We start from the raw sequence: 12,904 nt of genomic DNA, 5'->3' as shown, positions 1-12,904 counted from the left end.
AATAACATTAATAGGCAAACAAGATTTTTTCAGCGTAAAAAGATCCAAACACAATTCATTCAACACTCACTGCCACCCTGCCTTCGGTTTGGAATAGCCCCAGATTAGGTAGAATTAATATTCCAACGCAGGTAGAATATTTACAGCATCCATGCGCTGGGCCAGTGCTGATCTCAGGAAAGAGGAGGCAATTTGTGATGCCAGAGGTCACTTTGGGATGTTCGCTGAGAACCATCAATTCCGCCCAGATCGGATGAGTTTTGGTTTCTAATCACATGAGAAATTAGATGAGGTACATGAAAAATAAAACTAAACCCAAACACTTTGGTGGCTCAGTTCAGAAAGACCAGCTGACTACACGCTCTAAGGTCTTCAAATGGGAAATTAGAGGACTTAATTTAAATTATCCCAATATCAGAAGACATGTATATCAACTGTATCATATTCTATTATTGAAAATGTGAACACTCAAAGCTCATTCCTCACTTTCTGCAAGCACACAAAGAACCCCATGCAAGAGCACCCCAAATATCGCACATGTGTTCATTGAAAAATTAAAACTAACTAAATAAAACCCACAAAACCCTGTATAACTGCTGCTTTTCCATATCAAGGATCAATTTCTATCCTGGCCTCAGCTCAACCCCCTGGCTTTAGCAGCAACAGATTCCAGCCTCAACACAAAAGGTGTAACATCAGCAATTCAAAGTTTCCTTTTACCATCACCAAATTAAATAGATAGATATACATATAAAACCCACTATAAGGGAAAAAAAAAGGGCATTTTAGCTTTACTTGATCTACCCTTTAACATAAGCAAGATGCATATCTGCAGATGTTTGTATTTTCACCTGTGCATCCCGTGGTTTGCATTAATAGGAGAGGTGAGCATGTATATACAAGCACTAACATTTAGGCTTAAAGAATCGGTGCCTGTGGGTCTGTGGATATAAACCTGAGCTCTTGGATGCATAGAAGAGCACACAAGGTGTGTTGGGGGCGAATTTGTAGAGAGGTGAACGAAGCCATAGTTCACATAGGATTCTACCTATGGAAATGTAGGTTGGTTGTGTTCCTGACCAGCGAACCCCTGTAAGCAACGATACCTCCAACTGCTGCTCCGGATACGATGACACCAAAGACAGAGGTGTTTGTGCGATTTTTGTAATGATTTTCAAACCACCTGCACCCCTTCCAACGTGCAGTTTTCTCCCCGAATAGCTGCAAAACTGACAGCTTATGAAAATCAATGAGGTTCTTTATGAGCACACCAGTTTGTTCAGTTCACATAACAAAAGGACACTCTATTTATTGAAATGTCATGATTTCCCCCCCTTACCCCCCATGCTGGATGTCAGTCCACTACCATGAAGCAAACAAAAACCAACCAAACTTATTTCACACCATTTTGATAACGATAAAAAGGAATCTTATAACGGCCTAGCTCTAAAATTCCTCAATGTTAAAATCAGCTATAATTTAAAATCTATATCAGATATTTCTATATCAGAAATGTAGAAGAAAATGGGGTGAGTTAGCGTTACTAAATCCAAAGCCCGTGCTTGATGCTTGCTGGGTTGTGCCACAGCGTTTAGGACCGAAGAGAAGTAAAATCCATCCCTGCTCTGGTTTTACTGAGTCCAAGTCATTCCCTCCCACCACGAGGAGAGATCACACATTTCCCTCTCAACCCCTTTCTAAGAAACGGGTCCCAAGACACAAGTTTCTGTTTCTATTACTCATCAGCTGAGCAAACCACCAGGCTAATTTGTGCATTACTTCCTCTGCAAAGAACTCCCAGTGTTTCAGCTGGGAGGTGTGTAAAGAAGCAGAGTTACCAAGTTAAATTCCACCCCCCTTTTGCCTTTGCAAAAACATCTGTCGACACTTATATCTCCAGAACACCAGGATGTGCTGGTGCATTAAACCGCACAGCAGGTGTAGTGGCTGTCGCAGGAGCGTTCGGCGATAACCAGATAGTTAAGTGCGATGTAAGGGCTGTAGTTAACACGGCAATAATACCAAATCGTATTTGCAGCGCTGACAGTTCAGATTCAAATGAACCGCGCACCAGTCAAACTCAGGAACGCCAAGTACATGAATCGCATCTCCAAGGTAAGTTCATATTTCCCCTCGGCTCCCAACAAGCATCTTAAATTAATAGACTCTTACTCCAAATTAGCGCGTCGCAAAAATCCCTGTGGAACTCCCAGATGCATTCTCTACTTCAGCTGTACCAAGCTAACACATACCTCCATCTAATTAAAAAATAGAAAGTAAAACTTATATTCCTATTCACGTGACAACTTTATTGTTTCACTTTCCAGTTGCTCTGTAGCTGCTTAGGTTTGATTTTATTTCCAGCATTATTTGCAGCATCCCACGTAGGCTCTGTCTGGAAAGCCTTAAGCCACCCGGAGAGCTCTGCAGAGCTCACAACCACAAGCTCCGGTGCCATTCCCGCTCCTGAGCTCCAAGAATGAAGTCAGACCTCACACCAACAGCAGCAAAACCCTCCCAGAAGCAGCGAACAGTTGATTCTAGAACAGCCTCACAGAAAGGGCAAATAAATAAGCAAGCCGCAGATGATTATTTATTTTTAAAAAAATACTATTAAAATTCCCCTTCAGCATTCGCAGGGTTTTAAGTTTCACCCTTCGCACACCAGGTGTTGATTAACACACATTGGTTACAATGCAGCATATTAAGCTTTCAGCCTCCAAAACCTTCAGAACAGTGACCGGACTGTGGTCTTCGATGGGAGATCATATCACTGAAGAAACGCAGCTCCAAACCCCAGCCCCTTGAGAATCTACAAACAATTATGTCTTTACTTACTGTTTCTTAGACTCCAAAGAAGTACGCTATCCTAATCTAATAAGGAAAATCGTATTCAATAGATCACAATGCCAGAAAGGTCCATTACGATAATCCGGCGCAATCTTCTGCATGGGATGCTGCCACGGATCTCATCCGGAGATTGCGATGCTTGACTGGAGTTGGAACTCAACCTCTAAGTGCTTTTTATCTCCAGCATCAAACCCAGCGCTCTAAAAACCCACTCAAATATACGCCAAGTTCCCACTTTACGACTACTCCAGTAAAATGTCCTTACTGGAAAAGAAACAAAAACGACGCTAAAGGAAGACTTTCTGATCCTCATACTGAAATAAATTCAGTTATTTTAGTGCTAGATCCGTCTCAGATTTAAATGAATGTAAAAGACAAGATCATTTGAAAGCACTGTGGGGAATGATGTGAATACTACTAATTTACAATTCCTACGGGGAGAAAGAATAAAGAAGTTATTTCAAGCTTTTTGCATCCCTATAAAACCATTTGTGGTCTTACGACGGCAAGAAAAGCCATTTAGAAGATTCACCGACTTGTGTCAGGGTAAAATACTAGTGACAGACTGTCACAGGAAATCACACGATACCTTCATGTGCGGGTTTATTCAATTTTCAGACTTAAAAAAATGCATTCAATTATTGACGGAATTGATCTGAAAGACAAGAACAACAAAAGAGGCAACAGAAGCCAATCCCTGTGTGGCCGGTGGCTGCTCGGTATTGGGCTGCACAAGCGTTATCGTAACTGACCATTTGGTGCTTTGAATATTTATAAGCATCTCCCTGCACAGTCGCTCGTGTTGCCCCATTGAACACCACCTTCCATTCATCCACTGCCATTTTTCCAGGGGGATTTCTCTTAAGAAGAAAAACGCTCCGCAAGGGATTGACTCTTCCTCCACATTTCACGCACAGAAGCCCGGTAGCAGAAGCGCTGAAATCCACATTTTACTCTGCAGAACTGCAATATTTTACTCCATTTTCCCTGAATAACAAACAAGAGAGGGAACCGAAGCCTCTTTTTGGACCTGGTGACAAACACCCTCATGGTACACAAAGAATCATGGCAAGCGGACAGGGGATAAGACATCCCCATCCCTTTACAGTCTTACATCTAACTATCTCGTAATTTAAAGAGTAGATGCCTATGTTTGACAGCTCTTGTACCAGTGCCAAGAGAACATCCCAAAGGGCTCTTAACATTTATTTCACATACATTGAGCAACATTGTCAGTGGACAGAGGGCAGGCAGAGCGCACAAGAGAGGTTTTGTGAGCACTTTAATAGCAGCCAACCTTGTACATTGTCATCCGAACCCAGCTGACTCAACAGGGACATCTACACCCATCTACCAGCGACCTGAATCACCACTTCATTGCTTTGCTGTGGGTTAACTACAGGAAATCAATGCACCCAAGGAGCAGAAGTTGAGTCAGCCCTTCTCTGACAAAGTATTTTGCTACTAACATTCACCTAAGGTATATTTTTTCCTCAAAGAAAATCCACTCCTTTACTTGTCTCCCATTACAACATTATCTTTTGAAGAGGTTCAAGCCACTTGGCTTTATAGAGTTAAATCCAAAAGGTACTACATGTGGAATATCTGACCGTAACAACAAGGCCAGCAAAAGTTATGAAGTTGTGTGTGGCACACAGAACAGTTTCCCAAATTGAATGTTTCTTTAAATTTTCCATGGAAAACCATGGTACTCCTCAGTGTGACAGTGCAAAATAAACAGGGCAGCTTCTTAACACAACCGTTGTGACTTAAGCCTTTCAAATCGCTCCTCAGCCTCAGAGGAAGACGCCAACATTCCTCTATCTGCTTATTTGCTTAACTGTTCAAAAAGCCTCCTTTCTAAACAAATTACAGAGGTAAGTACCTTAATGCTATGTTATTCTCATCACCGAGGCACCATCCTACATGCTCGCTCCGGCAAGCCGAGCACAAGCTCGTTTATTGCATGAGTGTAATTACAACACAGGTTTCTGCTAAACCAGAAGGAAGCCCAAGTACCATGTAGTTCTGTGTTTTTGCTCAGAAACTGACTTTACTACCGCAAAGAAAAAAAAAAGACATTAAAAACTGTTGTTTTCCCTCTCCAGGCTGTACATGGGAATAGCATCTTTAAGATGAAACTGCGAGATACTTACTATAGTTGAAATTTTGCTTAAAAACAATAGGGGTATTTTCTAAAGAGCAGCTTGTAAAGCACATTTCGCCCTATGGTTACAGAGACACGTTTACACACCAGTTATAGTATAGATGCTCAAAACAGCAGCTGGTAGAGAGTCAGGGGACATTTGTTAGGACGACGGGGTTTGGTTTCCCGCAGCCTCCGCACTTTTTATAAACTGGCACATCTTAAGGATAACGCAGGATCCTTCTCTCCTGGTAAAACCATCACGTCTGCTTTACACACACAAACCACAACCAAGATGCAATTCAGATGAAGAGCAAAAAAAACCCACCCAAGTCTATAGAAATCAATGGATTTAGTGTAAAGCTTGCCGGTACGAAGCTTAGAAATGGTAAAAGCTGGATCTTACCGTTCGCATTTTTCCCACAGATGAGATGTTCATAAGGTTGCAACACTCCCCAAAGTTCAGCATCATTGTTGATTACCATCTCCAGGATTTCAGCCGAGATCTCCCCTCCTCCACCATCCGGGCTCTGGCTTGCCAAAACCCGAGCCTTAATCTCTTCTACAAGGTTCTCCATGCACGCGGTTAAAGAGATGGCCGCGTATTCATGGATCCTAACCGAGATCCTCGTGTCCACCATCCACCTGAAAAACCTCCCCACCGAAAAGGTGAGGCCGCACCGCGCCGATTTCCCTTTCCTCAGCCCGTCCCCGGCGCTCATGCTGTACAGAGACAGCGCCTTGACGGTGGCCAAGACGCAGCTTTCCGACAAGGACCAGCTCTGGATGAGCTTGACCGCGCTCTGCACCTCGAAGCGGGTGCACTTGGAGTGCATCACGCTGAGGCGCTGGGCTTCCCTGGACACCCTGATCAGCGCACGTCTCAGCAGCTGCGAGAGCCGCCGGACGGCTTCCTGAGAAAAGCTCCTGCCCTTGCCATCTCCCTTCCCTTTTCGGAGGATTTTTCCGATGTCTTCATCAGTCCAAGGGTATTCCTCTAGATCCGGCAGCTTAGGGCACTTGGAAAAGATATCGGCGACCTCGGGGTCTTCTGGGAGAACAGTGTTGACGGTGTCCCAGCTGTTGTTCCTACTGTTCATGGAGCCCGAGTAGCACCACCAGTTGCCTCTGTGCTGGGAAGAGGTGAAGGCTTGGGAGTTGGACTTGGACGAAGAGAGACTGAGGGACCTGCAGGAATCCCCTGCCCCATAACCAGAGTCCAAAGTTAAATCCTCCAGGGTCTTCAGAGTAGAGCTGTATATCCCAGCCATAGGAAAAGACGGGCAAAGCCAAGCGCGGAACAGAGCACGAAAGGTGAGGCTGGCGCGGATCCTGCGCCTACCGAGCGGCCGCCGCCTGCCCCGCCCGCGGCGCGGGAGGTTCCGCAGCCCAGCGAGAAGGAGCGCTCCCCGCACGCCGGCTCCGCCGAGGAGCGGCTACCTCCATCCCGCGGGGCGGCTGCGCTCGGCCATCTTCTGCCTCGGGAGGGACGGGCGGCGGCGGCTGCCCGGGCAGGTCGTACGGAGCGGGGCGGGCTCGGTGCGATCGGCCGGGCCGGGACACTCGGCGGCGGCTCCGACTCAACTTCTCCGCCGCGGCTCCGCCGGGTCCGGCCCCGCAGCGCCGCATGCAAATGATGTGCGGGGAGAAGCACCAATCAGCGGCGCCGACGGGAGGCGTCTCCGCCAGTGAAATGCGAGCTGGGGCGGGGAATATGCAAATCACACGGGATAGGCGGGGCGAGGGGCGGCTTAGATCTCGGCGGAGCTCCGCCGGTTCGCGGCACCGGGCGGGCGCTTCGCTGCCACCGGCCTGCCCGGATCTCCGCGGCGGCTCCTCGGGGCGAGGGGTCGCGCACGGCCGGCCCCGCGGGGATCAGCGCCTGAATGGAGGATTGTGCGGGCGGGCGCGAAGCCGGCGTGCCGGCTGCTGAAAGGAGCCTTTGTGCGGCAGTTTACACAGCGCTGACCTTGAACCGTGAGCTGGGTACGAAGCGGAGGTGTCTGGTTTGTTTCACCGCTCCCTCCCGCACCCCCCCGCCGCGATCGTCCTGCCCGGGGTGCGCGGGACGAGGGCGCCTCCTGTCGGCTGCACCGCGGCAAAGCGCCGGGGACCGGCGCGGGGGGGCAGGAGAAACCTCAGTGCCCCGCACTAAGCAATTCAACTTTTACCTGCAGTTTTCACATCTTTCTGCAAGGTATAAACCATCCCCAAAGTTCACAAGTCCGCTACTATTATTTTATATCTATTTTTATATACATATATATATACACACACATATAGCTAATATTTAGGGGCACCCAAGTATCAAAGTGTCCAGGCAAACACGTTTTCTCAGGCCCTGGAGCCCAAAAATCACATTTGCAGTAGGTGACAAGGATCGGACACAGAAAGTGAAGGTGGCCAAGAGTCCATGTTAACGCTCAGCTTTGTTTCGCTTCTCTGTACAGGAAACCGCAGTGGCTGCAAATATCTGGAGGGGTTTAAAAGACACGTAGACGCGGTTCTGATGGACGTGGTTTGGTGCCGGAGTTGTATTATGGTTGGACTCTATGACCCTGAGGGTCTCTTCCAAGCTAAATTATTCCATGAGCTGTAATTCAGCGTATTTCCAGCACTGATTTTTTCAACAGCTTTCTTATTTACAAACACAGCATTTCACTTCTGCTCTTTCAGACACACAGAAGCTCATTTTGCTCTAAGATGATGTTTGATATTTAAAACACTGGGCTGACCGCGATGACACCCACTTTACAAAGCAACAACCAACACGTCAAATGCTTTGACGCTTGTTTTGTTGTTTAAAAAAGCGCATTTACAACTCAAAAGGTAAATATTTTGCAGTCACACTCACGGAGCAACAATCTCTTCTCAGCATGTGATACTTTCCCTTAATAACTACTTGCAATAGAGGAAGTAAAAGGGTTGTATTTGCGTACGACTTGATGTAGAGCGCGGCGCTTTCCTACAAGGGCTGGAGCCAACAAAGACGTTGAGCAGTGTGGTCCTGACCACCTAATTGCACAGCTGGCAACTCACTGTTCCACTGATTTTTCTCTTAGCCAGAACACAGGAGATTTCCTACCTCAAAAGCATAACACCCTGTGGAACCTCATTTTCTGGTTTTGTACTATTTTATGCTCATTGCTTAGCAAAGAAAAATATATCAGAACTACTACTAGATACGAATTAAATACTTGAAAATATATATTTTACTTAGCGCTTCTGCTCGCAGCATCAAGCATCTTCACTTTATACTAAAAGATTGAACAGTGTGTATTAACTTCCCACTAGCTGACCCTCAAAACTACCTTCTTTTTTAACATTACATCTTCTTTTATCTTTCTTAGCTCTAAGCCTGACTATAACTCAGCTGCTCCCCATGGAAGCATGAACACGAAGCACAAGTTGTCTGATAAAACCAAACACAATCCTCTCTAAGTCATTCCAATTCATTTGAAGATCAGAACACCTCGGCACCTCATTTGTGCTCCACTGTCATTTCAGAAATGGGTATTTTTACTGCACAATTCTAATACCTGGGTTGTTATGTTACAGATCAAAGCCAACTCTGCTATTCCATCATATTTCTCAGGGTTGAGCGCTATTTTTAAGTTTCAAGCCCAGCAAAGACACACAGCTGACAGTACACGTGCTAAATAGATACCTGAATGTAAGACAAGCCTGAAGTCTCATGCATTCAACCAATATACTTCCCTTTTAAATATGACATTTTCACTCTTACATTTGTATTTAATCCTATATATTAGGTATCAGGGACTACTGTAGACCTCTGAACCATGGCTTTTGGTGAAGTTACCATGTGGTGTCTGTCTCTCATGTCCCCACATCTCTCTGCTACCTCCTCAATACAAGGGTGCTATGTTTTAGTTCCTTGTCCAGATCTCTAAGATCACACTTCACACTGAACTCTGTCCAAACGGGAAACAATAAGACCAATCCCTATCACCTTTTTCCTACTAAAAAAACCCCACCTTTGTGCTTTGTTTTGTGATGCCCCTTTGCAAAAGGTCCCTCTAAAATTCATCCTGTTCTGTCTACCTCTCAAGATTAAATTTCAATCACAAAAACCAGCATAAATCGCCACTGAGAATCGCTACGTAGCTGGCCCACGGGAACTTGACATTGTGAAAAAATTGGCTGTGCAACTACTGTATTTCTACAAATCATTTCTAATTCTTTCCCTTTATCACCCTTCTCCAATCCTCCCGCACAGTTTGTTATTCCTACCATTCCAAGTGATTTAACAATACCAAAATCATCTGGCTCAACAGCAGCGTCTGCTTTCTCACTTCCCTCATGCTGTTTGCTCCCTGCGAGGAGTCACATTACTTTCCATTTTTAGAACCTCACATGTAATATTTCCCGATACAATAACTCTTTGCCCAATAAATCCTTCTCTGCCTCCACTGCAAAATTATCACCAGCCTTTTCCAAAAGCAAACAGATCGCAGAATGGAAAGGACGTTCCTGCCCGAGGATGCAAACCTCAAGCTCCAAGACATCCAACAACTAAAACCAAAGCTGAGGTGGGAGGAAGAAGACCAGGCAAGGAAGGGATCTCTACCAGCTCTTCTTAATTTCCCATGTGTTACTGACAGAGTAAGTTCATCACGTGCTCTGTGCTCCTCAATGTTAATTTACTGCCCGTATCAGAGCACTAGAAACAGCCAAATTTCTAACGGATTTCCAGAAATAGCTAAAAGAAGCACCAAGACTGGAAGGAAATAATCAAATTGTTTTCTTTCTTTGAAAAGTTCACTTTCAGCCCAGGCGCGTACGTTTGTAGCAAAACTACAGACTATATTATGTAAACTAAGGTATATTTCGAGAAAGCAATTGCTACACTGGACTAACACGAAACCTCCAACCCAAACAATCAAGATTACAAGTCAAACATCAACAAGAACAACTTCACATTCCTTGATGTATAAGGCACAATAAGTATTGGACTCTTTTTGCATATGTTTCAATGGGAGCCATTAGAGATTACGAAGTATGTTCATACAATAGAAGACAACTTTTCATAGACATCATCATTTCCCCCTAAAATTGAAGTGTTAAGAAAGTAGAAGGTATCAGAAGACATTCAGGAATGTAGGGAAAACAGATAAAGGAAAACCAATAATAAATGAAAATATAGCACCTTAGAAGCCCCATTTTCCTTCATGTAAAGAGCGCAGATCCAAGTGTTATTCTAACTCCGATACACTGCAGACTTTGGCAGTTAAAGTTAATTAGCATTAAAAAGCATCAGTACTATCTGATACACAAACAGCAACCAGAGAAATAGAAAATCCTTTTAAGAGATAATCACTTATCTTTTTCAAGGAAATACAGCAGTCAAAGCAAAAGTTAAGCCCCATAAACTCTACCTGTATCAAAGACTTCAAATTAATACTTTTTAAAGTTATTGATAGCTGTTACTTGTTCAAACCACAAAGTTCAGTGTATTCCTAGAAAATAACGTTCATATATATATATTGAACTGTATAATCAGACCTTACCTTTAGGTGCAATGTGAGTTTCACTCACTTGAAGTAGACTCAAGCTGTTCCACCAGGAGAAAAACATGAAAATAAAGAAAATAACCCCCAAAAAGCATCCAGAGCAGAGCACTGCAAATGGCGTTGGGCTGGTGCAGCCCCCCTCGCAGTTCATCAGAGCACCTGCCGGAGGAGCCCTTCCCAAACCTCATGGGCTGCACCTGGGACTGTCCACGCGTCCTTTCCAGACATTTCCTTCCCAAGCTCCAGTCTCTGTTTTACCCCAGTGCTAATTCTGTTTGTTAATTCTGCTGTGAAAAGGTGGCATTTTTCCTTGTATAGCTGCTTAATTTAACAATGTTTTATCCGCAGCATTCAGAACTATGGTTTTTAATAAACTGTAGCTCCGTTAACAGTTCCTACCCAACACCTGCAAAATCAGTCTGAGCCCATAGACCAGAAGACGTGGGGGGAAAGCAGAGATGAACGGTGACTAGAACAGGTGAATCCTATCAGGTTTAAATCCAATGCAGTTAATAGAATACATTTGCAACATGGATGAAGAGATAATGTACATACATGTGTTTTCTACACTACAGCAAAAGTCCTCAATTTATTGTCTAACTTGAGTTTGGTAACTTTAACAAGTTACTAACTACTTACTCACTGCCTACCTCACCAGCTACTGAGTATTAAGGGAGGTACCAGCTGGATCTTCTCAGTGAACAGAGGTTTTTTCCCCAGTATGTGATAAACCAGCTGCTTCTCCCACTGGTTTTGTGCAGAATGACCTTTTCAAAGGTTACACCACTTGCACTTCAGAAAGTGTTAATTGCTGATTCATCAGTGAATTTGCTTAATGGCACTCATTAAAATTTAAAAAGAGAACACAATGTTCTGAATGTAGAATTTTGGGCCAAGCCTTTGTTCTTCAAAAGCCTCAGAAATAATACTATCCCTTTACAGGTAGTTAGAACTCGCTGGAATCTTCTACAGAGAATACACTGAAAAAAATCTTTAGGCTTGTTGTTAATAAGTGGCAACCTTCCCTTCTCCCTGTCTTGGTTTTATCTGTGGCTTAGCACAGCCTATAACTACACTTGGCTTTCAACAATTCCACCAAGTGCTCCTGCCCAACAAATCCTGCCCATTTAATCTAATAAATGATGCTACCTGTCCTTACAAAACCCGCCTCACTGATGCCCTTAGACCATCAGTTAAAACAGGATTTCTAGTAAAAACGACAACAAACAAAACAAAACCAAAACGCTCTTCATTTTTCCCTGATAAAGCTGCTTAGCATAGGAAACCAGCGCGGATCAGCTTCACTATTATTTATCACGATAGATAAGATGTTACTCAAACTTATCACTGAGGAGAAATAAGGGGTCATGCCTGTTATGATTAATAAGGACTGTTAAGCAAGACCATTTAAAAACTTTAATTTGTGATGATTTTATACAACACCACATTTTCAGCATAAGAAACATTTAGAATCTATCAACAAAAAATATCATTTCTACACTCAGAAGCTGCCTTTTGTAGGCGATATAATTAGAGAGATAAGGAACTGTTGTGTATTGATAAGGATCATGGCTGAAAACATTGTGGCAAAACGAGTTCATCCAGCCACAGGAGATGACACGTTCAGTATAGGGGGAACTGCGATTGACTTGTCCACAAGAAGCTAACAAGCCACAGATACCAGAGCTTGGGCTGAGCTGGAGGGCACATCGCTCCATCTTCTGGTATGCCCAGCTTGGCAAACAAAGGGGGAAAGCTCAGACCCTTCGATGTGGCCCAGGACTTGTCAAGACTTGTCGATCTTTTGCAGTCACACCTTTCCTCCCCCAGGCTTTTCTCTACTCAGAGAGCTATAAAGAAGCTCGCCTAAAACAGCACTGATAGGGAATCCAGCACCTCGAGGACCCCATCATCCTCACCATGGGACACCAGAGGCCATACATCATCATACAAATCTTGTCATCCATGCTGTGGAGCTGTAAGAGTAGCTGGATCCCTCACCCTTTTCTTTCTTCCTTTCTCTCTGCTCTTGCCTTATCTCCTTTTTTCTATATCCCTATTTCTTTGTCTCTCCTTCCATGATATATTACTATCTCTCTCTCTTATACCTTAATATTCCTTTCCCCTCTGCCACTGTCTTTCTATCTTTTCCTTTTGAACATATAAGTGTAACATCATCTTAAGCTCTGCTGTTGGATTCTTATGAAGTTTCATATTATAGCTACTAATGGTTGCCAATACATTGCTCATAGAAGGACTCTTGCTGTTAATGTATTGATAAGTTCTGTGATATCATAAAATACTTTTGCCAAGCCACTTGCCTCTGTAACTAGTATTCCAACACGTACTTTTAGTAAAACTCATAATTGAATTGGAC

General features: G+C 44.1%; 1 protein-coding gene across 1 annotated transcript in view; it reads right to left on the bottom strand.

Moving 5' to 3' along the window:
* Positions 1–6,607, bottom strand: part of ABTB2 (ankyrin repeat and BTB domain containing 2) — a 119,134-nt gene extending 112,527 nt beyond the window's left edge. The window contains exon 1 of the mRNA XM_065840001.2: positions 5,403–6,607. Within this exon, the coding sequence (XP_065696073.1) occupies positions 5,403–6,267 (865 nt within the window). The 5' untranslated portion in view covers positions 6,268–6,607. The remainder of the gene's footprint in view (positions 1–5,402) is intronic.
* Positions 6,608–12,904: the final 6,297 nt, after the last annotated feature.

This window comes from Patagioenas fasciata, chromosome 5, assembly GCF_037038585.1.
Source record: "Patagioenas fasciata isolate bPatFas1 chromosome 5, bPatFas1.hap1, whole genome shotgun sequence".
NCBI lineage: Eukaryota > Metazoa > Chordata > Aves > Columbiformes > Columbidae > Patagioenas > Patagioenas fasciata.
Note: the sequence above shows the minus strand (reverse complement) of the source record. Positions and strands in the feature narration are given on the sequence as shown.